Raw genomic sequence first — 26,851 nt, 5'->3', positions numbered from 1 at the left:
CAGACACTCTCCTTTCCTCAGCCTAACCGTTCACACCAGACACTCTCTTTTCCTCACGCCTAACCGTTCACACCAGACACTCTCCTTTCCTCAGCCTAACCATTCACACCAGACACTCTCCTTTCCTCAGCCTAACCGTTCACACCAGACACTCTCCTTTCCTCAGCCTAACCGTTCACACCAGACACTCTCCTTTCCTCAGCCTAACCGTTCACACCAGACACTCTCCTTTCCTCAGCCTAACCATTCACACCAGACACTCTCCTTTCCTCAGCCTAACCGTTCACACCAGACACTCTCCTTTCCTCAGCCTAACCGTTCACACCAGACACTCTCCTTTCCTCAGCCTAACCGTTCACACCAGACACTCTCCTTTCCTCAGCCTAACCGTTCACACCAGACACTCTCCTTTCCTCAGCCTAACCGTTCACACCAGACACTCTCCTTTCCTCAGCCTAACCGTTCACACCAGACACTCTCCTTTCCTCAGCCTAACCGTTCACACCAGACACTCTCCTTTCCTCAGCCTAACCGTTCACACCAGACACTCTCATTTCCTCAGCCTAACTGTTCACACCAGACACTCTCCTTTCCTCTATCCGTTCACACCAGACACTCTCCTTTCCTCAGCCTAACCGTTCACACCAGACACTCTCCTTTCCTCAGCCTAACCGTTCACACCAGACACTCTCCGTTCCTCAGCCTAACCGTTCACACCAGACACTCTCCTTTCCTCAGCCTAACCATTCACACCAGACACTCTCCTTTCCTCAGCCTAACCGTTCACACCAGACACTCTCCTTTCCTCAGCCTAACCGTTCACACCAGACACTCTCCTTTCCTCAGCCTAACCGTTCACACCAGACACTCTCCTTTCCTCAGCCTAACCGTTCACACCAGACACTCTCCTTTCCTCAGCCTAACCGTTCACACCAGACACTCTCCTTTCCTCAGCCTAACCGTTCACACCAGACACTCTCCTTTCCTCAGCCTAACTGTTCACACCAGACACTCTCCTTTCCTCAGCGTCAGGCTCGGAGCTGCTCCACCGGCCCGCTCCCCCCTCCATTCACTTCATGCATGGCAGCTTCAAGCTTCACGCGTCACGCTTGGAAAATAAGACTGAATCCTGAACGATCGCTTGAGCGAGGCGTGAGCGTGGCTTCAGTGTGACGCGCGCGCAGGTAGTGTGAACGGCCTCACCTGTTAACAAGGACGCCTAAATTAAACTTGTGGGTTCAGCGTAGGTTGAGCTTAGGTCATATGGTGTGAACAGCCACTAACAAGATCAACAAGGTTCTGCTGGGTCTGGAGGACTCTGGACCTGGCTATAGTTGAATATTCAGCACCATTATGACACATTCACGTAATATGTAATTTCCCGTAAATGTGGCATACCGAGCCACATCAGCCTTCTGATTAGAAGTAGGACATTTAGTAGGAATAAGTAGGAAGTAGGAATTTTCTGTAGGCTCTGTAGGCTCCGATGTCTCCCATTTGGCATCATAAGTTGAAGAAATGTGTCAACACAGGTGGCAGCACTGATGCCAGCAGTCCATGGTAATGAAAATAAAAATGATATTAACCATAATAAACAACTCAACTTATTAAAGGCAAGCAATATCTGCTGCAGGTCATTCATGTTTGATTTTACATTCTTCGATTCAGATTCAGATTCTTTTGGATGTACCAGAGTTAAACACATGAATGCTTCCAAGCTCTAGTAACAAAGACGATGGCTGCATTCCGTTCCACAGGGGACTTCACACTGTATTCCCTACTCCCTGCTCTGTGCTCATCAGGGAATGTCGGTTAAGAGAACTTCCCTCGACAAAATTCCTCTATTCGGAATACCCTGCAACGTAAGGTGACCAGATTTCTCAAATGAAAATCGGGGACATTTTCTGGTCCGCTAGGGGGGCCCAGGGGCGTGCCCCCCCGGCTTTTAGAAAATTGTGTACATTTTACAGTAAAATGCATAAATCTGGTGCACTTTGAGAGCAAAAGTAAGAGGCTAGATCTATGAAGAACTTTGTGATTTTGAAACAATTGAAAAAGAAGCAGTTTACAATGGTTACTAGTTATCTGGCACATTTTACCACAAATTAGACAGCCTAGGTAATTCATGGGAAATAGGCTACTGGTGTATTGTGTAGAGTGGCAGGAACATAGAGAGGGACAACTTCTCTCTTTGACCTCACCAACTGGTGGATAATTTATTTCCACAAAACAAAAACGTTACAGTAGTGATTTATTACCTCAGTAAACACTTTCCTTGAGTTTAGGGTGTCGCTCACCAGTTTCAAGTATTCAATGGCCACATGACCATATTAACTGCTAATTTAATATTGAATGCTGACAAAATAATTTAAAAAATCATGTTAATACTAAAAGGCAATTTTAATGATTAAAATTGTAATCTAGAGATAAATATGACCTATTGTGTTAATTTAAACCAGGGGTTATCAAAGTTTTGATGGCTGAAGGCCAATTTAGGGAACAGTAGGCTAATGACTAGATAACAATGATCCACCGCCTATCATGTTAAAAATTGACATTTTTTTCAATGGAGTTTGGTGTACATAAAAACGTTACTGACTTCTCTGCAAAAACGTTTTGAGTTAGTTACTGCACTTACTTACCAGATAGTTTTACTGTACTTTTAACTATTCAAAACAACTGGGATGGATAACCCGCTGAATGGGGTCCGGTAAACAAGGACGGTAGCAAAAGCAGCAAGCAGACGCCGCCTCTCATTCGCCACCTCTGGGGCTTCAGTTGCGGGCGGCTGGGTCCTGGGAAAACCACGGCACGGGCAGAGGGAGAACATCTACTCTGTGATCTACTCTGTCACACACAGGCAGCACTTTGCACAACGTGCGCACAACGACAGGCTTTTGTGGTGCCGCAAATGCTCTGTTATCAAGTTTCTTGCCAGTAGCTATTATTATTTGACTTTGTGGCCAAAATCGGGGACATTTTCGGGGACAGCTCCAGCCGGGGACAGAGCACCGAAATCGGGGACTGTCCCCGAAAATCGGGGACGTCTGGTCACCCTACTGCAACGTCACCGACGTCAGAGTTGACTTCCTCTGTGCGTCGCCCTGTGGTGCCTGCTGCTCTATTGATAGCCTATCATGTATGTAATATTAATTAGAAAACAAAAACCCATGTTCTATTGAAATGTATGGCACCTGTGAATAAAAGTGATTTGATTCATTTACAAGATAGGAAAAACACACAATGTGTGGACCAAAACAGCTCAGCAGGCACAGTAGAATATCAAAAATGGAAAAAAGGAGCTGTTAGGAATTTGAATGACAAGATTTAATGGGAAGTAATTGTACCTGTGTACTGCAAAGAGTTTAACAAACAGCAAACCCTGTTTGTTAAACTCTTTGCAGTACACAGGTACAATTACTTCCCATTAAATCTTGTCATTCAAATTCCTAACAGCTCCTTTTTTCCATTTTTGATATTAATTTACAAGATGCATGGTGTCATTCCTAAAATATATTAATAATTTTTATAAATAAGTTTTATTGTTTATTATTGTTTTATGCAGATTGTTATGTAATATTATTGATTATTTACCCAATATTATTATGTAATATTAATATCGTGAACTTTGATGATATTAATTCTTAATTATGAATGGTGCACGACCGGTCTCCAGAGAGACGAGCTGCAAAAATGCCAGAGCCTCAACTCCTCCTCACTGCTTTTTTCCCGCCACTGTTGCTCGGCAGTGAGGCTGATGGGAAATCTTGCATGTCAACTTCCGCCCGAGTGAAGTAGCGTTGTTCACTCACCGAATACCCTGTGAAGTCCACTTCGTTGGGAACTATTTGCCGAACGGAATGCAGCCAATGGGTATCAAAGCAAGCCACTTCAACTTCAACTCACTTCCTGTATCTGTGCCACAGAGGTTTCGCCACTGCCACGCCCAATTAGGAGACTGGTCAGCCAATGACGTTTCATACCCTTGACAGACAGCCAATCACAAGCTGATGAGCGAGCCTATTTAGGAGACCGGAAGAGTACAATTTCTTATTATTGGCAGCCGGAGCCTGGAGTGGGGTGTCTTTATCTATTAAAGGTTTCTGCTAGTAACGGGACCGCATCCCATTCTTCCGCTTCCTCCAAAATGACATAAATGTGGCGTTATAAACATTGGCACCCCTCATACAATGCTAGTCAAGAAGATGCCACACAAGTGTACTGATGCAGCACATGGAGCCTTTGGAAGGTAGTCTCTTAAAACAGACTGTCTCATCTACATCTGGCGAATGCAGCTATACACAGTCTGTACGTTACACCCCCAGAACATGCACAAGGAAGTTGGGAAAAAAACCTTCAGACAGGAAAGAAGTTCGACGGAATCCGACCAATCACAACACGTGTGTCCACGAAAAATGCGGCATATTGGATTTTGATTGGACTAATGAGCGGAAGACCCGCCTTTCTGCGATTCTGATTGGACTAATGAGCGGAAAACCCACCTTTCTACTTCCCATTCCGGTTGGTGCATGATTCTCCCCCACGAAGTACAGACGGTATGGCGGAAGCATTTGAAAATTGCGGAAGCCAACTCGTCTGTTCTAAGAGACTATTTGGAAGGGGGCTCTGATGGAGGAAGTCCGTTCAAAATCGGCAACTAGATGAATATATCTTCCAAGGGCAAACCGTAGACCTGCTGCTGTGATACTGTAGAATAGATGAACATCTCAGAAGGCCCTGCCTATTGATCCTGCTGTATTTACAGCCCCATAAAGATGTTGACACCATGATAAGCTCAGTGCCCTTGTCAGTCCCCGCGGGAGGAAAATGCACGTCCCCGAGAACGAGTGCAGACGAGAGAGTCAAGACACCACCACCAGTGCCCACTGGGGATGGCACATAGCCAAAGCGTCATGCTTCTTCACCAGCTCTCTCTCTCTCTCTTTCTCTCTCTCTCTCTCTCTCTCGCACACATACAACACCACTCTACCATCTCCCATTCAATAAGCCAGCTGTTAAGCCACACTATCAAGGCAGCCTGTCCAATAATTGGACAGGCTCCCCCCCCCAGCCACCCTTTCCCCTTTTGTGGGGGAGGAGGGTGGTGCAGGGGGGCTTTGCGGTAAGCCGGAGAGCAACAGCAGATAACAAGAGCAAGTGACAAGCTCACAGTCAAAGGCCACCTCGCACAAAAGGGAGCCGCTTGATGAATCATCGACGTTGGCAACCTAGCACCCCCCCCCCTCCCTGCCCCCTCCGCACCCCGACCCCCTTCCCATGTCCCAACTGCCGATGGTGGATCGATACCCAGGCCCATTTGCAATTCATTATGGGCCGGTTATTTGAGGCGATCCTATTTACAGTGTGGTTATTGTCCACACTGCTGCGTGGGCCTGGCAGGGTAACACATGATAACCCGCTACAACACTATTTGGGTATGTTAGGTAAACGTCATCGTCATGCCCCCGACCATCGTGGAGGTCAAGGTTGACCCAGGGATTCTTTTAAGCTTAAGAAAAAAAAAGGGGGGAAAAAAGGATAGACAGGCCAACAGACAGACAGACAGACAGGAAGCCAGCCGTTTTGCCGGCACACATCTGTGTGGGTATCCAGTCTGAAAGGTGACAGCGAGCGGTTGGGCCAGATCACTTCCGACAGCTCATTTCAAATGCCATTGGAAAAGGTCAGCATTTACATGTCTAATTTGCGTCTGTCGGCTCGAGCGCGGCTGGATTATTCCTGCCATCGCTCTGATCATTAGCACATTTAGGACGGCCGCCGGAGCTGAATGGAAAACGTGCCTTTTGAATGTAACGCCGCAGACCCACAAACTAATGGTTGCTCTTTGATTTCATGACACCTTCAAGATTTGTGTTGAAATGGCATGGTTCACATTATCCCATGATGCATTGCACAATGTGCGGGAGGGCTGTTACAAGAATTGACCTCCATTTTGTTGAGTAGGTGTGGTTGATGAAAGAAATACAGGGCAGTTTAGTTTACACGTCTTCACTATACATTCATCTCAGTGTATTCACATTTTTGAGTAGTTGCACTTTTTCCTTTTTTTTTTACTTTCCTAACCCCTCATAACCTCAATAAATGCCGCTCTGTCTATTTGAGTATTTACACACATACAAATGATGATGTGGCCTTATATGAATGTAAAATTCATAAAACTCATACGGGAGTAGGCATCCTCCCTATTCCACGTACACTATTTTAGCACCCCTGCCCACTTTTGATCATTTTTTCCAGTACAGTAAGTGCTTCATAAAAGTACACCAATGCGTGCAAAACAGCACTCTATCTAGAAAGCCAGTATAATTCCAATTATGAATATCTATGTTTAAAAAAAGCTTCATTAATAAACAAAATCAATCTAAAAACGCGATGTTTTGTCAGTGTGTTTCAGTACTGTTCTTTATGAATCACCTCAAACTACCTTGCCGTGATGCGCCCTGGTGGCTCACCTGGTATAGCGCGTACCACGAAGGTCCCGCGGCCGACCCGGGTTCAAATCCGACTTGTGGCCCTTTGTTGCACACACCCCCCCCCCCCCCACCCCCTCTCTGTCTACCTACTTTCCTGTCTAATAAAGGCAAAAATGCAAAACAATAATAATAATTAATAATCTTTAAAACTACCTTGCCGAACATTTTGCATTGTGCAATGCTGCTGAGTTTTATGACTATGGGTCAGGGTTTTTAACAGGAGGTGCCATACTGCAAGTACATATTGGGCCTTAAAAGAGCTAGTTCAGTCAAAATCACTCCAATACAATTAAATATGGGTCCTGTGGCATCTCTGAGAACTTTATAGAATATTTTTGTGTATAAACATGTTAGAATTATCTATTTGCATTGATCCCCCTTCTTTTAAAGAGGTCCTGATTTTTTTTATGCCTCCACTGGCGATAGCCAGGCTGGAGGCATTATGGTGTCGGGTTGTCCGTCCATGCATCCGTCCGTCCGTCCCAAGTTCGTTAACACGATATCTCAGGAACGCCTTGATGGAATTTTGTCAAATTTGCCTCAAACGTCCACTTTGACTCAAGGATGAACTGATTAGATTTTGGTGGTCAAAGTTCAAGGTCAGTGTGACTTCACAAACTCCATTTTCAAGCTCGTTAGCGCGATATCTCAGGAACACCTTGACAGAATTTCGTCACATTTGGCTCAAACATCCACTTGGGCTCAAGGATGAACTGATTAGATTTTGGTGGTCAAAGGTCAAACTTCAAGGTCACTGTGACTTCACGAACTAGCTCGTTAACGCGATATCTCCCTGAACACCTTGGCGGAATCTCGTCACATTTAGCTCAAACGTCCACTTGGACTCAGGATGAACTGATTCGATTTTGGTGGTCAAAGGTCAAGGTAACTGTGACCTCAAACGCCATTTTCAAGCTCGTTAACGCGGTATCTCAGTAATGCCTTGATGGAATTTCTTCACATTTGGCTCAAACGTCACAGTCTGGACAGACATGGATGTCGACTGCTCAGTTGTTGTCAGAGGCATATATCCGTGGTGCGGTTGTTCTATTTTATTTATTTGTAATTTTTTAAGGTGTCTTGGGATAGTCAAAGTATTGGACATGAAATGCAGCAGAAAGTGTTTCTCAGCATTGTTTGTATGTCTTTCTCTTTTCACTCGGCTGCATGGCATGATCTGAAACCAATAGCACAGACTTAAATCCACTGCTGTAAACAGTGGGGGCTTTTTAATAAAGGCAGTAATGAGAACTGATAATGACTGAGCACAAAGGATTTCTATCCCTTTAACCACTAGAATAATTAGGGCATCATTTTGCTAGAAGATCTAGAGATGGATAGTTTTATAGACCTGCCTGGCAATGTGTTGATACTGATTCTTAGAGGAGAACAAACTCACACGACTTCTATGCTCATTATTATTTCATGAGGATCATTTGAATGACTTTAAAGTGGAAATAAGTCATGTTCTTTACTGTCCCATAGCACAAAATGACCATGAGACACTACATGTGTCTCTCTGTATCTGTATCTGTATAGGGAGTTAATAGAGTTGTTGATCAAACGATTACCTGGCCAGGTGCTGAGATTTCTGGCCCATACTTTACATTGGAGCAAAAACTTTCAATCTCTATCAATGTTCATTGCACCCCCTACTGGTCACACAGCCCATTCATGTTTACTGTGATGCTACTAAAGGATACCAAATAGACAAGAGACAAACAGTCTACCATTGTGGAGTCCAGCTCCCTGTTCCAAAATCTTGGCTAGTGGGGCGTCTGGGTAATGCAGCGGTAGATTTCCTGCATGAGGGTCGCAGGTTCGAGCCCCCATATACCTCCGGCTTGGTCAGGCGTTCCATACAGGCGTAATTGGCCGTCTGCGGGTGGGACGCCCGATTAAAGGGTATGTGTCCTTGTCGCTGCACTAGCGCCTCCTCTGGTCAGGGGGGAGATTAACTGGGGGAATAATGTGATCCTCCACACCCACTACGTCCTGCTGGTGTAACTCCTCGCTGTCAGGTGAAAAAAGCGGCTGGTGACTACACATTATATCGGAGGAAGTGTGTGCTAACAGTAGTCTACAACTCTTCCCAGATCAGCAAGAGGGGTTGGAGCAACAACCCGGGACAGCAGGGGGAACTGGCCAAGCACAATAGAGAGGTCCAGGGATGAGGTATTTTTGTAGGCTGAATGCGGAAGTCACGAACTTCCTGGTTCTTCACTGTTTCTGTCTATGGGATTTTTGAATGGGTTTTTGGCGTGATGCTTCAAATAATGTCTGTGGGCAACGCAAGTTTAATCAAACGCGAACCAAGGTTCAGCGCGATAATCTTCACACATGAGGACCACTTTCATGAGTTTTGTAGCGTAAATGCGAGCCCTAGAAGTAAAAAGCTCGTGCTAAGCTAATCCAGAACTACACACTGTCGCATAGGCTTCACGTCACGTCAGCACTCAACCTGGACTGTTGTTGGATGTGTGCACTGATTACCTCGGGCTGAACGGGGCTGAACCAGGTGAGGGAAAGAGAATTTCCATGTTCGTCGTTTGAAGTGGTGACGTTATTGACGTATATATCCACATCGACTCAAAAGTGTAGTCTCATTTAGCCGTTTGCTAGCTAGCCGCCCGTTTAACGGCATGTAAAAGCTTCAAAACTCATAAAAGTGGTCTTCATGTGTGAAGATGATGTTACTAAACACTGGTTCGCGTTTGATTAAGCCAGCGTTGCCCAGAGAGATTATTAGAAGCATCGCGCCAAAAACCCATTCAAAACTCCCATAGGCGAAAACTGTGAAGAACCAGGGTCTGTTAGCATCGATGATTTCCGGACTCGTTACTGGACCTCTCTATTGGGAAGAGAATGGAAAAAATTGATAATTTTTTTTTTTGTAATGTAATTGATTTTCACTACACCAGGCTAACCCCCCCCCCCCACACACACACACACACACACACACACACACACACACCAGGCTAACACAGTTGTCGTCTCCAAACCCCCCCGCCTCCCCCCCATCCCTTTTAGGTGAGAAGCCATTTGAGTGCAAGCTGTGCCACCAGCGGTCCAGGGACTACTCGGCCATGATCAAGCACCTGCGCACCCACAACGGCGCCTCACCCTACCAATGCACCATCTGCCTGGAGTACTGCCCCAGCCTGTCAGCCATGCAGAAGCACATGAAAGGCCACAAGCCCGAAGACGTCCCCCCAGACTGGCGCATAGAGAAGACCTACCTGTACCTCTGCTACGTCTGAGACTGGGGGTGTGTGGAGAGGGAGAGAGAGAGAGGAAGAGAGAGAGAGGAGATGGGGGTAAGGAGGAGAAGGAGGAGGAGGAGGGGGGGGGGGTTATTTGAGCAGATGAGGAGTAGGCATGAGCTGAGAGGGTGGGAGAGAAGTTGAAGAATTGAGGAATGTTCTGACAGAGACTTGAAAGCGAGAGGGTTTGTTTTCTCTTTTCTTTTCATGCAAAGGCGGGCCAAGATGGCCGACGAGTTAAAGGGCGGTGGCAAGCCGGCAGGGCACAGCGCTAAAGGAGAGGAAGACTTGGGGACACGGAGAGAGAGAGAGATTCTCCACCACTTTCGGATTCACCGGGTCATGATTCACTACATCCGCAACTGTGTTATCGTTTCAGGTCGTGTCGTTTACCAGCTGCGGTTAAAAGTGAGCGAGCTGCGACGAAACGACTTTCTTTGAACGCCACCCGTCACTTGTGGCGAGAAAAAGCCGATTCTCAAGGGCTATCTAAAACACGCACATCCTCGCCATCCAGAACCTAAGCCCTCCACTCCATTGTTGATAGGGTGCGGTCACACCTACAGTTCACTTTCTTCAGGCTCAACCCCGTGGAAACAATGTATTTTTCTATTAAGTTTGCTACCGTTCACTCTGCCCAATTACAAGCGAACCCAGGATTGTAAACAAAAGTCACATGAATTCACAAGTAGCTTGTTTATTGGCTCGAGTTCTGGTGACCCGTCATCCTGCCGGGTTTTTGGTGCTGAGGAGTGGAGTCAAAACAAATCCCATTCCAGGCCCTGTCACTTTAGCGAAGCCTGACTGGACTGTGAGCAATGAGTGCTTTGCGTCATTTCCCTCTCACACTTGAAGAAAATAGCCGAGTAAGAGCTTCAGTCCGGACTCGTTTTTTTTTTGCCAGTGCTTCAATTTGTTATGCTAGGTTTTCTGAGTAAGAGTAACTGCTGGCTATAAGATGTCAACATCTGTCTCTTTAAAAACCTTGCATTTTGGGGTCGTTTCCTGTAGTTGGTTCAGATTACATTCTCACCCCCTCATAAACCGCACCGCAGTTCTCTCGGGAGATCTGAGACTTCTCGGGCGTCTCGCTGCGATTATTCGGTACCACCTGAATTTGAAATGCCATTGTTCTCACCTGGCCAACTGAACTAAAGGAGTCAATAATCCAGAGTTCGGATAAACTGCTTTGAACATGCTTGGCATGAATGTGCCCTAAGTCATCACCACCCCCAAATGGGAAATTGATCTGTTTTGACACCTCACCGCTGACCGGTAGGCCCTCTGACCTATCTGTTATTCACAGAGATCTCTGAGAGGGCCTCTCCACATCCCTCAGAGCCCAGTACTGGCAGTCAGATAGCCCCTGAGAATCAACAGCAGAGCTATATAACATGGACTATGCAGATAGCCCCTGAGAATCAGCAGCAGAGCTATATGACATATGCAGTAGACAATACAGTTGGACTGGACGGATGGGGGCACTAATAAACGGCAAACCAGGGTCTCACCTGGTAGCAAAGGGGAAAAGATGCTAGCGCCGATTTTGTGGTAAATCTCCGCAGTCTTCTTAGCAGTCTTCCCTGGTTCTACATCTCCGTCAGATAAGGGCTGGAGGAGGTCGAGTCACTGCTGGCCACCCACGGTTCTCCCCAGAGAGCCAAAGTCTAACTTACGTCACTTTTTTCATGTTATTTTTTTTATTTTATTTTATTTTTTCGCTCCGCATCTTAGTTTATCATGGCTTGATTGCACAGGTAAAACATATTACGACAACAGTCTCTGTTTGATGTTACTGCAAGATAAGGCCTATATATTTGGCAGAGGGGCAGCTTGCTGAAGAAAAATATGGCCACTCTGATATCTAAAACCATAACTCTCTATTATGCCACAATAACGCAAGCTTATCCATTTTCTGTCAGCAATAGGTAACTGGACTGCTATTATCAATGTACATTTAACCAGATGATTATCAACTATTTCACACTAAAGACGAACTACACAAACTGACACATGAAACGTAACACTTCTATCACAACCGCTCCCATGATCTGTCAATTTACCACAGTTATGGCAAACAAAATGAAAGAATAGGCTGCTTCTGATGGGAATGCTACGACTTGGAGAACTAGTGGTGAATGTTTTGAAGAAATGCTTGTAATGCCTTAGCTGCGCTCCTCAGTGCTTGTTATAGCAGGTCATAGACTGTTATCTGGCATCTAACCATGAATGTGAAAGACTGCAAGCTGGGGTTTGGACTCGGCTGTATCAGTTATATTTAGCGGGTAATAATGTGTTCCCCTCAAAGTCGGTAAGTCGGAATTTTCCCAGTTGGTAGGTCATAATTACAACCTGTGTGAGTTAGAGTGGTCCACATCAGAAAAAGCACAAGAGAAACGTGGACGCTCACGAGATTTTGTTTGCCCAATGTAAAACACTGTTCCCGATACATCAGCTTAATGGTATGTCAAAGATAGTTGACAGCATTAGCAAGTTAGCGTTAGCAAGTGTAAGTGCAACTTTAGATTTAAAGTATTATGTTAAAGCATTTACCACGTAGGTATTTTGATATATTTCAGGTCATTCAGTGCTGAAAGTCTACTGTAACTTTGGTGTATTTTGAGGATTATAAAGATGTTAAAAAATAATGTTGTGTAGCATTTACAGTGTATGCCCCCATGTTGACATAACCTTTCCTAATAGGACGATGGAATGTTAGACTTTCTGACACCTATGGAACTCAGTATTAGACCTGTTATGACGCGTATTGTAGCCACAGGTATTGCAGTTTCCCTAAGGCATTACAAGCATCACAGCAAGTCACAGCGACCGGGGTAATCACATATCCCAATGACTGGCAGAAGGGGGAAAATTCACTCATTGGACGAGAAACGGCCCACCCAGCTTAGGGGGGGGCGACCAGTAAGATGACAGAATAAATCAACTCTTTCTCTATGGGTTTGTCCCTGCGCTGTCCCTGCGTCTCTCGTCAAACTAATATTATTACCTTGAGCTTGATCTCAACACATTGTACTTGAATTACCTCGTTTTTGTGACCTCATGTGCTTGTGCGTTGTTAATTTTCCCTTTTGTTTCATTTGTACACTTTTTGTTTTGTGAGTGTATGTCAGAAAGATGCATTGCACAACATGATAAAGCGATGTGTACGCAGAAAATTAAGTGCCACGGTGAAGAGATTTTTTTTTTTCTAATGTGTATTTCTTTGTGCATTACTTGTTACCAAACTTGGTATTATTAACCCTGCTTGTTGAAGAGCCGGAAGGTTTGGTTGTTTGTTATAAAAGCTACCTCTAAGTTGTTAATGTTTTCTTGTTTTTTTTTCCTTCTCTTTTCTTTTTTTTTGTTGCAAAAGCACATTTGTTGTGTGTGTTTGTGTTTTGCATTATTTCATCATTGCTACTTCATCTCATGCTTTTCAAATGTTGATTTATGATTGTTTGTGTTTTTAAGCGACATTTATGAGATGGTAATAGATAGAATAGTAGAGGTTGATAGGATGGGGGAAAGTCATTCAAATGGATGTATATGTTTATCTTATAGTCTCCCCCTGCCCCCCGACCGTTCAACAAAAGAGCAGAAAAAAAACAATTTTGAAGCCTTAAGCGTGGAGTAAGAGGGATGCGCGGATAAGAGGAAGTACTCGTACTTTTTAAGACGGTTTAAAAACAAGAATTTAAACTTGAAACTGTGTGAATAGAATTGTAGTTTTGTAATGTGAAACAAAAAGAGGGTTCATCGACTGACGAGCCGCCTGGGACAGGTCATATTTGCAGTGATGCAGAGTGCGTTGGACAATTGGAACTGCAAGTGGTAATCAAAAAGAAAAAATGGAAGGTTAAAAATAGAGATTCTCTTCGTCGACGAGTTCTCTTGAAAAATGAGTGTATTCCTGAACAAGAGCCAACAGAGGCAATTTGATATAGAAAAATTGTGATATTTTTGTATTCAGTGTCAGTCCTTTTTCCATTTGTCGAGGGTTACAGCAGGGCACAAATATTTGTATTTTTTTTTTTTTTTTACCTTTTTTTCCTCTGGGTGTGAAATCATTTTTGCCTTGCTCCTCTTTGATATTGTTGGACATAACGACGTGTGTGAACATATTGTAGTAAGTGTTGCTTTCTGGATGTCAATTGCATTGTAGGCGAAGGACTAAATCTATCTGCCACAATTTTTTGTGAGTGTGTGTGTGTGTATGTGGAAAAAGGAGGAAAAAACAACAAAAAAAAATACGTTAAAAGACCGGACGGCAGGGCGACGCTGCCAACCGACCAATTAGTACTTGTCATTTGCAATTTTTCAATCAAACTTGATTGTCGACATTTTTTGTTTGTTTTTTGTACTTGAAAAAAGAAGAAGGGATGGCACGTCCCGTGGTGTCGTGCCATTTTATTCTCAAACACTGTGAGCCGAGGGGCTTTTTCACCCTCGTATAATATCCACCCACTATAATAATAATACCCAGTCACAGCTTCATCCCAAACCCACCATAACCCCAAGCAGCTGATCACTCACGTTATTCCTATCATCGTCCTCTGAATGTTTTCTACTTTGTCGTGCGTGGGTGTGTGTGTCTGTCTGTGTGGGTGTGTGTCAAAGAGGGTGTATCTGTACGTACGTGCGTGCGTGTGTGAGCGTGTATTAGTGGAAAAATGCACTAATCAGATCAGATACAAAATAAAAACAATGTTCTATGCCACTTTTTTTCTCTGTTGGAAAAAAAAATCTATATATATATACATTGGCATCGATATAGTTCTTCCCTCAGTGTTCCTACGATGTTTCTGTACTATCTTTGTGCCTAAAAATGGAAATTGTTCAACAAAAATTGTCCATCTATATCTGCTTAGTTTCTGTATTTTCAGAAGAAAAGAAAATGGTGTCTCCAGCGGCCTAGGGATGTCATGACGAGGCTTCTTTTCCTCATGGACTGCAATACACCCTAAATGCTATTGAAGTGGGCGTGGCCCATGTTGGATTCTGCATTCAATTCTTTTCTTTCGACGATTGCCACCCAAAAGCACGTAATTTATTCACCAACACAAAACCAAGCACGGGGAATAACAGACTAGTGGTGAAATCTGGTTTCCGACAAAAGATCCACTCCGCCGAATTGTCGGCTGGCCTGATGTGCATCGACGAATTAAAGTCCAGATTTTTCACTGATCACTTTTTAGTCGGCAACAGGTTTGCTGATGAGATCTTGCTCTTTGCCCCCCAGCCCCACCCCCAATGGTTGAAAGTACTTTTTTCTATTTCTACAAATGCATTTAGAATGGGATATTTGAAATTGGTCATGGCATCCCTGGAGCTGGCACTCTGTGTTTTGGTGTGGTATTTCTAGAACAAGTAGCCATTTCATGCAGTGTTGCGATGCATGTGCCATTGAGGTCTAGACTAAAAACTGTTGGAGTAACAAAGCACCAAGACATTGTATTTTTTATATTAGCACTGAGGACCAATTGCCCTGTCGGACCAAGCATAACGAAGCTTTTGATGTAACAAAGCTTTTTTCTCTTTCTCTGTCTTTCCCTGGCTTGTCTGCTACTTTTCTCCATTGTTGTGACAGCACAAGTGCCAGTCAAGTTGCTCTGTATTAAGAAAATAGTGTTTTTATTATGAGTTGAATTGTTATAGTTTTCGTCTACCTCAGCACCTAATCTTAGCCTAATCTTAGAAGGTGCCCAATTATTATTTTTTATTTTCTTTATTTTATTTTTAATTTTTTTTGTCAAGTTGTATAAAAAAAACTTAATTTGCATTAGAGCTTTGCAAAGGTCCTTTGTCTTTTCCAGCGACAACATGCTATTTTTTCTGTGGCAGTATGTTTCTTGTTGAGCTGTGCCACCAATAGCCACCATCTGTTGATATAGAGGTTGTTCTCTTCTCTTTTTTCTTTCCTCGTAGAATCAGACACATCTCTTTGTAACATTTCAGTGTTCTCTGATGGAGTGTGAAAAAAATAAAAAGGAAAAATAAAAGATTTAATGCTGCAGGTTCTCTTCTCCATGTTGTCACTAAAGTCAATGTTGTGCCTTTGATAGTGAAAATATAAAGAATATTTTTTTTTACATGCTACTAACGGTAGATTGTTTTTTGTAGTGGAATTTTTTGTATTTTTATTTATGACTCTCATAAAAAATCATGATGTTCAGTTGTATACTTTCAATCTGCAGTTAGAAAAAAATAAAACATGGACTTCAGTTTGTCTCTTAGCCCTCTTTCTGGCTCACAATTTGTTTTCTAAATTGTTCAACCCTCCATTGCATGCAAATTCCTCACCTATTTTGGGTCCAGAATGTACTTCTGTTTTGGTATTTGCTGCAACAAATGTCCCCTGGAGGTTCACGTTTATTTTATTTTTTTCTTCTTTACCAGTCCATGGAAAAAGGAGTGCAAACAGGATTTCCTGATCTTGTGAGGTGACACATTTTTGTCCTTCAAAGTAAAAGACCCACTTTAACTGAGTAGTTTAACATGGATTTTATATGACTGGGTTATAGTAAAAATCAAGACACACAATTTGCCTGGGTCCAGACCTACGAATCCGCCCACTCCACTGAGTTGAGTTTTGCCTGCTTGTGGTCTGGTATCGTGACATGCAACAGCCATTTCCTTGGTTGAAAAAACGATTAACCAATCAGCACCTAGGGGGCCTAACGATTAGCCAATCAGTGCCAATAAACAGCGCAACGGGCGGGACTAACGCCGCTGTCAAGCTGTTTCCCGTTGTCAAGTGTGCTGAGGAGTATTATAACCATGGTGGCCGCTATAAATGAGATAGATACTGCTATCTAGTTTTAAATCGATTAAAAGTACCACTTTGAAATGCGAACAGCACTCTGCTTTGAAGGTATTTATTCAGAAGGGAGATGGTTTTTGTTTGTTTTTTGTTTTGTTTTTTTGCGTTCTCGTGACTGGATTAGATTCACTATTGATTGGTTAGGGAAAATGGAATCCTCCTGGTGATTTCTCCTTATGGAAATTAGTTAGAATGGAGGCAATGTCAGACTAGATGATGGAGATTAATGCAGTGATCCGAGTTGACAGTTCAATCTGATATCAGGCTAACAAAGTAATTGTTGCTGTTGTAGAAAATATAAGTTCTATTGGCATTATGCCAATGGAACTTATATTTTCTACAACAGTTGCCATGGCAACACTATGCTATATAAACTCCTCAAAAAAGTTCGGAAACATTATTTCTGTCGATTATTTCTCCCCTTTAATAATACCAATTGGTATTGTATTTTATATCATAGGAAAGCCTGATTAGTCATCTTTACAACGAAGTACAACTTGTAAGGATCGTGCATTTGTGGAATGAGCATCACAGCTAACCGTGTGGGTAGCACCCCAATTTGTTTTGCGAAAATCCCCTGCAATATTCTTCTGTTGGTATTCCCCCTTTGTTTGGAGTTGCTTGGTGGATTGGATGATTGCACTCTCCCACAGTAATAAGGAGAAAACAGCACATATTGGCCATTTTTACATTTTATTCATTTGACACTTTCAGGGACCTCAGTAGCATGTGGAAGATCCATATGCAGCCACAACAGCTTGGCAGGTGCCAGTCACACACCTGCCAGGACTTGAAGCTCAAAACAAGAGTGAATACCAACAGAAGAATATTGCAGGGGATTTTAGCACATTTTTTGGGGGCGCTACCCACACGGTTAGCTGTATTGCTCTTTCCACGAATGCACGATCCTTACAAGTTGTACTTCGTTGTAAAGGTGACTAATCAGGCTTTCCAACGATATAAAATACAATACCAATTGGTATTATTAAAGGGGAGAAATAATCGACCGAAATAACGTTTCCGAACTTTTGAGAGAGAGAGAGAGAGAGAGATCCAAATTGTGTGCAGTGTACTGTATACGGGCAAGGTAATCACATGAGGTTGTGCCGTTAGACATTGACGATGGGTATGGTGGCCTGCGAAACGCAAAGCGGAGCCCCGCGTTAGAACGTCCGGCCTTCCCTGAAGGCTTCCCCTGGCCATGGAACTCGTGGAGCTGGCTGTGGAGCTTCCTTCCCTAACCTTGACCCATATCCAAACCCTAACTCCAACCAAGCTACCACTGCCTAACCCCAACCCAAGGCCTCACTGACTTTTGTCTAACACCAACCCCACTACCCCTGCCTGGGCCAGTGGGCCCTGTGACGACGAGGAAATAGCCGTATGAAATACGTATAAACTGCACCCAAAATTGGACTTTTGCAGCCTAAATGCATGCATTTTGACCGTGTAATACCATTGAGTTGCATCTTTTTTGTGGTAGCCATAATGAATCATTTTGCTGGCCTGCGTGCATGTGTGTGTGCCTGCGTGCATTTGTGTGTGTAACCCTAAATGGGGAGTAGGCATTCGGAATTTGGGAGGAAAGAAATTTGCTTCTGAATGAATATCAATCAAATACATAGCCTATGTACAATGACTTTCTCTGTCAAAGAGGGAATATTGTATGTTTCAACAAGATGACATGCACATCATAAAGCAAGTTTGAAACTGTGTATAGTTCAGAAAAGCACATTTCTGAATCCATGACGTGTAAATTAGTGAATATTGAATCCCCAATGCATGACACAACCTGTAGTAATGAAAGCGTTGAGGACCTGTTAGACTGAGGATACTCATATCATGCAGAATTATTTCTGTTTTATAAGACTATAATTAAGGTTATGAATATAACCCCAGTTCTATAAATAATAGGAGTGAGGTGACTCACTTACTGGGTCAGCATCCCTGCGTCCCCTATACAGAACCTTGTTCAAATTTTAAACAATAACTTGCTTTTTTCATTCCGTACCAAAGTGTACCCTATATATATACACTGATATATATATATATACACACACTGATATATATATATATGTGTGTGTATATATATATATATATATATATATATATATATATATATATATACTGTATATACACATATACATATATGTATATATATATATGTATATATGTATGTATATATGTATTTATATATATATTTATGTGTGTGTGTGTGTGTGTGTGTGTGTGTGTGTGTGTGTGTGTGTGTGTGTGTGTGTGTATATATATATATATATGTTCCTTTAAATTATGTTTACTTGGTATATTTCATGACTAAAAACACATTAATTTATTTTTTTTACCTGTAGGTCGAGTAGAGCTTTCTGGCACAGCTTCACCTACATCCAAGGTGCCTGGAGGCGACAAGTGTGTTGGTCTAATTAAAGTTGTTCTCACAAGTGTTGCTGGAGTTTCTGACCTCTTGAAACTTTTTTCTTTTTACGAACAGGCATCATAGTACATACCATAGAGGGCTATTACTACTAATAATCATAACTGGAGGTTGACGACAGACTTAACTCATCATTTGAGATGTAACCTTTAAAAAAAAAAAAGCTGTACACACCTCATACATCACTCTACCTCATTTATGTGTCCACAGTTGAAAGCCAGTTCAGCTGTCTGGCTTCATACTCATACCAGGCTGTTTGTCATACTCATACAAGGCTATCTGTCTGGCTTCATACTGATACCAGGCTGTTTGTCTGGCTTCACACTCATACCAGGCTATTTGTCTGGCTTCATATCATATCAGGCTATTTGTCTGGCTTCACACTCATACCAGGCTATTTGTCTGGCTTCACACTCATATCAGGCTATTTGTCTGGCTTCACACTCATACCAGGCTGTTTGTCTGGCTTCATACTGATACCAGGCTGTTTGTCTGGCTTCATACTGATACCAGGCTGTTTGTCTGGCTTCACACTCATACCAGGCTATCTGTCTGGCTTCATACTGATACCAGGCTGTTTGTCTGGCTTCACACTCATACCAGGCTATCTGTCTGGCTTCATACTGATACCAGGCTGTTTGTCTGGCTTCACACTCATATCAGGCTATTTGTCTGGCTTCACACTCATACCAGGCTGTTTGTCTGGCTTCATACTGATACCAGGCTGTTTGTCTGGCTTCATACTGATACCAGGCTGTTTGTCTGGCTTCATACTGATACCAGGCTGTTTGTCTGGCTTCACACTCATACCAGGCTATCTGTCTGGCTTCATACTGATACCAGGCTGTTTGTCTGGCTTCATACTCATACCAGGCTATCTGTCTGGCTTCATACTGATACCAGGCTATCTGTCTGGCTTCATACTGATACCAGGCTATCTGTCTGGCTTCATACTGATACCAGGCTATCTGTCTGGCTTCATACTCATACCAGGCTGTTTGTCTGGCTTCATACTCATATCAGGCTATCTGTCTGGCTTCATACTGATACCAGGCTGTTTGTCTGGCTTCATACTCATACCAGGCTATTTGTCTGGCTTCACACTCATATCAGGCTATTTGTCTGGCTTCATACTCATACCAGGCTATGTGTCGGGCTTCATACTCATACCAGGCTATTTGTCTGGCTTCACACTCATATCAGGCTATTTGTCTGGCTTCACACTCATATCAGGCTATTTGTCTGGCTTCATACTCATACCAGGCTATTTGTCTGGCTTCACACTCATATCAGGCTATTTGTCTGGCTTCACACTCATACCCGGCTGTTTGTCTGGCTTCACACTCATACCAGGCTATTTGTCTGGCTTCCTACTCATACCAGGCTATGTGTCGGGCTTCATACTCATACCAGGCTATTTGTCTGGCTTCCTACTCATACCAGGCTATTTGTCTGGCTTCACACTCATACCAGTCTATTTGTCTGGCTTCACACTCATACCAGGCTGTTTGTCTGGCTTCACACTCATACCAGGCTATTTGTCTGGCTCCACACTCATACCAGGCTGTTTGTCTGGCTTCAGAATCAGAATCAGAATCAGAAAGACTTTAATGATCCCCGGGGGGAAATTGGGACAAGTTACAGTTGCTCGTTCGCATAACACAGATAGCATAAAATTCAAGATTCAAGATTCAAGATTCAAGATTTTTATTGTCACTCCATGGTACAAGTATCATGTGTGAAATTCTTGTGCTGTGGACTCCGTTTACAACATAGTACAAATGTAGGCATATGAGTGCAAAAACAACAAGAGACACAACAAGCAATAAGGCAGTATAGTGATAAGACAAGTCAGAGACAGTGGCATATTCACTGCACATAGGTGCTGTGCATACTTTAGCCGTGCTTAAACATTTTAAATTCGGCGTAATAAAATACACAGTAGTAATGCGATAGTAAAATTAAAAAATTAAAAAAAATCTCTCGTAACGGACAAGCCCGTCTTTTATTGTCACACGAACACCACAACACATGCAAATAAGCAGAAGAAGAAGAAGAAAGAGCACAACATAGCATGGAATAACAGTATAAACAGTATAAACAGTAAGCAGTATTAAATGCAATAGGAGCAAAATAGTGGAGTACGTCTAAGTAAGCGATACGTAGAGTAAGTATATCTTACGTGCCAATTGTCTTTATTGCACACTGAACTTATATTATTCGGCTTGCCCCATACGTTACATGTGGCTCAGCCAGGCACTTTTCCAGTTAGCCTATCTTTATTGCACACTGAACTTATATTATTCGGCTTGCCCTATACGTTACACATGGCTCAGCCAGGCACTTTTCCAGTTAGCCTATCGGCTGGCTCAGTCTCAGGGAGACTGAGCGTCTCCGAGGTGCTCTTTTAAGAGAGGCATTAAATAGACCAATGGCCACAGGCAGGAATGATTTCCTGTGCCTCTCCGTGTTGCATCTAGGTGGGATCAGTCTCTCACTGAATGTACTCCTGTGTTTGACTAGCATGCCGTGGAGTGGGTGCGAGTCATTGCTCATGATGGAGCGTAGCCTGGATAACGTTCTCTTCTCTGACACCGCAGTCAGAGAGCCCAGGTCCAGCCCCACAATGTCCCTGGCCTTACGGATCAATTTGTTAAGTCTGTTGGCATCCGCTGCCTTCAGCCTGCTGCCCCAGCACACAATAGCATAGAGGAAGGCACTAGCCACTACCGACTCATAGAACATCCTCAGCATGGTCCGGCAGACGTTGAAGGACCTCAGCCGTCTCAGAAAGTAGAGACGGCTTTGCCCCTTCTTGTAGAGTGCATCAGAGTTCTTAGCCCAGTCTAGTTTATTGTCAATGTACACTCCAAGGTACTTGTAATCCTCCACTATATCAACACTGACCCCGTGGATTGTAACAGGGGTCACCGGAGCCTTGACCCTCCTCAGGTCCACCACCAGCTCCTTTGTCTTTGACACGTTGAGCTGCAGGTGGTTCTGCTCACACCATGTGACAAAGTTGGCCACCACATCCCGATACTCATCGTCATCGCCATCTTTGATACATCCCACTATCGCAGAGTCGTCAGAGAACTTCTGAAGGTGGCAAGACTCTGTCTGGTAGGTGAAGTCCGTGGTGTAGATGGTGAAGAAGAAAGAAGAGAAGACCGTCCTCTGTGGTGCTCCCGTATTGCTGACCACTCTGTCTGACACACACTCATACCAGGCTATTTGCCACCTTTTCTCAATCAAAAGTGCTAATGGTTGGCGTTATAGAGCTCCAACCCTGGCTGCCTTTTGTCTCTATATTCCTCTGGTGCTACAGAGGTCATAAGTGCCATCATTAGATATGCAGGGTGTGTGCCTCTATTGCTACCGCCCATCATGTCATTAGAGAGGAAGCGAGCTGAGACACAAAATGTTCTGCTCTTTTCATGGAGATAGATTGAACTGAATGGGGTTTGGGCGACGCTCATTTTCTGTCTTTTTTTATTTACTCATGCATCTCTCTCCCTCTGTCTTTTTTTTCTATTGCTAATGCAACATTTCATTAGAGAACATAAAAATTCTGTCTCTTTTTCACATGTCTTTATTCAATCTCACCATCAGATAGCTATAGCTAGGCCTATTATGTGAAAAACCACATGTGAATCCACTGCATGTGCTTTTTGAACACGTCGGTTTTCATAATGTGATCATGTGGAAATTGCATGTGACATTTTTATCAGTGAATTGTCTCTTTGTATTTAAAAATCAGAAAACCTTCTCGTGTGAAAATCAACTTATCCAAAAAAGCACTGAATTATCTTGCAAAATGCAATCAATTTCACGATAATCATAATGATTTTTCTCGATAATATAGACGGTTTTAACTTGACAACAAAATCATTCTAAATTGAACCCCCGCTCACTTCCTGTTGCAGTGTTTGCTATGGACATAAAAGAAAAAAAAACATTCAAGTGCAGGACTGACCATTCCGTGAAAACCGTCTATACAGCTGAGCGGCGAAAACAAAAGTAACGATGTCGAGTGAATATTTCTGCAGTTTGCCGAATGCTGAGAAAAAGGAAGTGCTGTGGGGTTGCGCTCTGGTGAAAACCGTCTATATATGGTTCATGTATGCAAAATCATGTTACGTAATCAAAATTAATGTTCATCTCATTGAAATTAATGGTAGTGTTAGGGGTGATGTCAAACAAAACGGGAATATTCAAATAATATTCGTACCTCATTTTATGAAAGTTTTTATGTACAGTAATTAGCTTGTCATTATCAAGTTATTATAAAGCTCTTCTAGACCTTCCACTCTGTGCTATGTCTGGATCAAATCACTCTCTTATAGAGCTTATCTGTTTTCTCCAAATCACAACACCAACTTGTCTCATTTCATTTGACCAAAATGCCCTGAGGTTAGCATCACCAAGACATTTGATCATCAGAAGTCAGGCCATTCATGGTAAGAATAGTAGCACCGACTGTGAGTTGGCTAAGTATACAACAGATTATTTTGGCTCAGGGAACAAGATCAACTTGCTGTTGGTCTAACATGGTATTAAAGCTTGATGGGGTACTGTAGGGGTTGAGATGGTACAGTAGTATGGCACATCATCCACTAGCAAGGTGTGTTGAATGGGCAGGTACAGTATCACTGGGAAAGAGGGCATCCCAGCAACACTGGGAACAAATAATTAAGCAATAACATTTCACAATAGTATCAAACATGAAACGAAGGTTCAAGTTTTAATGTAATCATTTTATTTTGGTCTTCCCTCTGACACCAACATTTTTTTCCTGTTCGTAATCTTACTACATGTACTATAATTGGAGTGCTGTCTGTCTGTTTGTCTGGAGTTGTCAGGCGCACCGTTGCTCTGATCATCTCTTTTCAGGGGTCTGGAATTAATCTCGTACACACACAAAATAAATACGTAAAGTTTTTAGGCCCTGACACTCACAGAGCCATTGTGACATCATCAGCCTGCCTTCCCATTGACATGACTGTCAACAGTTATTGGTCGAGTGACAAGCCACCATTGTCTTGATTGATATCACTGATCACATCATCACTGATCACATCACAATTACGAGAGAGAGAGAGACCCAATCTCTTAAGTAATAATAATCATAATCATAACACACTTTTAAATAACATGTGAATACACCAAATGTCCAAATTGTGTGCAGTGTATCTGCTGGCTGCAACCGCCAGAGGGCGCCTAGTGATGCGGGCAAGGTAATCACATGAGGTTGCATGTGCCGTTAGACATCGACGATGGGTATGGTGGCCTGCGAAACGCAAAGCGGAGCCCCGCGTTAGAATGACCGGCCTTCCCTGAAGGCTTCCCCTGGCCATGGAACTCGTGGAGCTGGCTGTGGAGCTTCCTTCCCTAACCTTGACCCATATCCAAACCCTAACTCCAACCAAGTGGCTACCAGTGCCTAACCCCAACCCCAAGGCGTCACTGACTTTTGTCTAACACCAACCCCACTACCCCTGCCTGGGCCAGTGGGCCCTGTGACGACGATAAATTGGACTTTTGCAGCCTAAATGCATGCATTTTGACCGTGTGGTATTTGTACAAAATGATGGGGTGAAATCAAGTTGCGCCTGAGGGATGCGCTTCTATTTCTGTTAGTCAGAACATAGTTTCACCTGTCGTCATCAAGGGCCACTACAGTGTATGTCGAAGCGTAAATACAAAGAATATATTTTGGTTGGTCCCATCAAAGCATTGCAAAATGCAAAGGAGCACCAACAATGTGTTTGTGCGTGCATGCGTGCATGTCTGAACCCAAATCAGGATTAGGCATCCAGAATTTGGGAGGGAAAAAATGCTTCTGAAGTGCTTCTGAATGAATATCATAATATATTGGACAGACTGCACCTTAAATGTTTTGTAATTGTCTTCTGTATTGTTGTTGTCGTGTTTGTTGTGTTTGTTTGTTTGACTGCTATGTTGCATACTGTATACACTAAGTCAAATTCCTCATATGTATTACATATTACATCAGATTAAATCTGATTACCTACTGTGGGAATAAAAGTGAATCTGAAATATCACTGCCCTAAAATATGACAAAGTAGAAATAACTGAAGGAATAACTTGAATATTAGCTATAATATAATAAATCATTAATCTGTTGTCATCATATTTAAATGTTCGGACATACTGTACATGTAAATTAGATTCAAAATGACTTCCATTACATGTACTGGGATGGATGCTTAAATTATCTTGTTTGGTTTATATTTTATATTATTTTAAATTATTTTATTCAATATATTTATTATTTATTGAAACAAAAATATTTACCAAAGTTGTCAATATTGTAATCCCGAGTCCCCTGCCAAGTGTATTTCCAGCAACATCTCTCTCACTGATGTGGTTGTGCATTGTGCCCTCCACTGGCTGAAGTGACGTACTGCAGGCTCTACACTAGTTTAGGGATGAACAGTGAAAAATACATTTTTTATTATGCTCATACGCATGAGGGGTTTCAAACAACTTTCAGTCCTTTGAATCATATTGGACATTAAAGAAAAACAATTCAACAGCAAATTGTCACATTGAAAATGGTCAGAATATAATATAACTACATAGATCACTGGGTTGTGGAGGAATTACATGTAATGAGATTACACTGATTATTAAAAAAAATAACACAGTAGCCTAATCATTTTACAATAATGAAAAACAGCTACTTGCTTTATTTTCAAGTTTCCGGGAGGAACAATTTTGAAAGTTTAAGAAATAGCATTTTAGTAAATACATAGGAGTTTCTGCAATGTATGTCCCTCTCAATTATCCATCAAGTTAAACTCACACATATGAGAACTCGCATGCCTTCAGAACAAAAGTATGACAAAAATTATGCAGACTTTAATGGGGGATGTTGAAGCATCCTTTATTTATTGAAATATTATTATTTACACACAATTCAATCTGTTTTACTATGTGTATAATCTTTGACACAGCTATACAATGAAATAAGAGGTAATATTACCAAAAAACAACAACATTGAACCCCAAATCTACCTGTTAGTTTGCCCCTCTACTGCTGTGATCTATCTGACCAAACTAATTTTTTTTTAACTCTTAAATAGATTGAATGCGCTTGTGGTACAAGGAAACACACAACACTGCAGCTAAATATGTTTTTATGCTTATTTGAAGCCCTACAAGGTTTGCATAGATTTATATTATTTTACCAGACTATTGATTGATAATTACGGTTATGAAAATGAAATTTATCAACAATTTATCAAGAATCTATAAACATACTGTACATTTTTACAAACAAATTCCACACTCCAGGCAATGGGAAACATAGGAAATGTTTGGATAAATGTATTAGACAGTAGACAGGCTATTTGTCTTGACTCCAAGAATATCTACATATTTAAGTATATATATCCTACTAGTCCTCACTATCAACTCCAGATGTGTTGCCTGAAACCTCAACACATCTCTCAATCCAAGCTAACAAGTACCGTCTTTCTGCATCACACCAATATTTCAATTAAATAATATACAAAGTTCAGTTATCATAAGTGCTTAGGTTCAGCCGATATGGATTTTTGATGGCCAATACCGATATTTTCAGTTGTGAAATCGCCGATAGCTACTATTTTGTGGTTATAGTCTTCATCTTCATCTTCGGCCTTGACCTTTTTCATGCCAGTTTTGCTTGTTTCTTATAGGGTTTTATTATTATTATTATTATTATTATTATTATTATTATTATTATTACACTGATATTTTTGTATGGAAGTCAAGTCAAGTCAAGTTTATTTGTATAGCACATTTCATACACAAAGCCAATTCAAAGTGCTTC

The 26,851-nt window shown here is 42.4% G+C and overlaps 1 protein-coding gene across 1 annotated transcript in view; it reads left to right on the top strand.

Moving 5' to 3' along the window:
* zbtb16a (zinc finger and BTB domain containing 16a) overlaps positions 1–9,754 on the top strand; it is a gene marked incomplete at both ends in the record, with an annotated part of 268,681 nt that extends 258,927 nt beyond the window's left edge. The window contains one exon of the mRNA XM_083641592.1: positions 9,525–9,754. Within this exon, the coding sequence (XP_083497718.1) occupies positions 9,525–9,754 (230 nt within the window). The remainder of the gene's footprint in view (positions 1–9,524) is intronic.
* Between the last annotated feature and the right edge of the window lie 17,097 nt (positions 9,755–26,851).

This window comes from Poromitra crassiceps (assembly GCF_964638095.1).
Source record: "Poromitra crassiceps genome assembly, chromosome: 1".
Taxonomy (NCBI): domain Eukaryota; kingdom Metazoa; phylum Chordata; class Actinopteri; order Beryciformes; family Melamphaidae; genus Poromitra; species Poromitra crassiceps.
The sequence above is the reverse complement of the archived record's forward strand: the minus strand, read 5'-3'. Positions and strand labels throughout refer to the sequence as shown.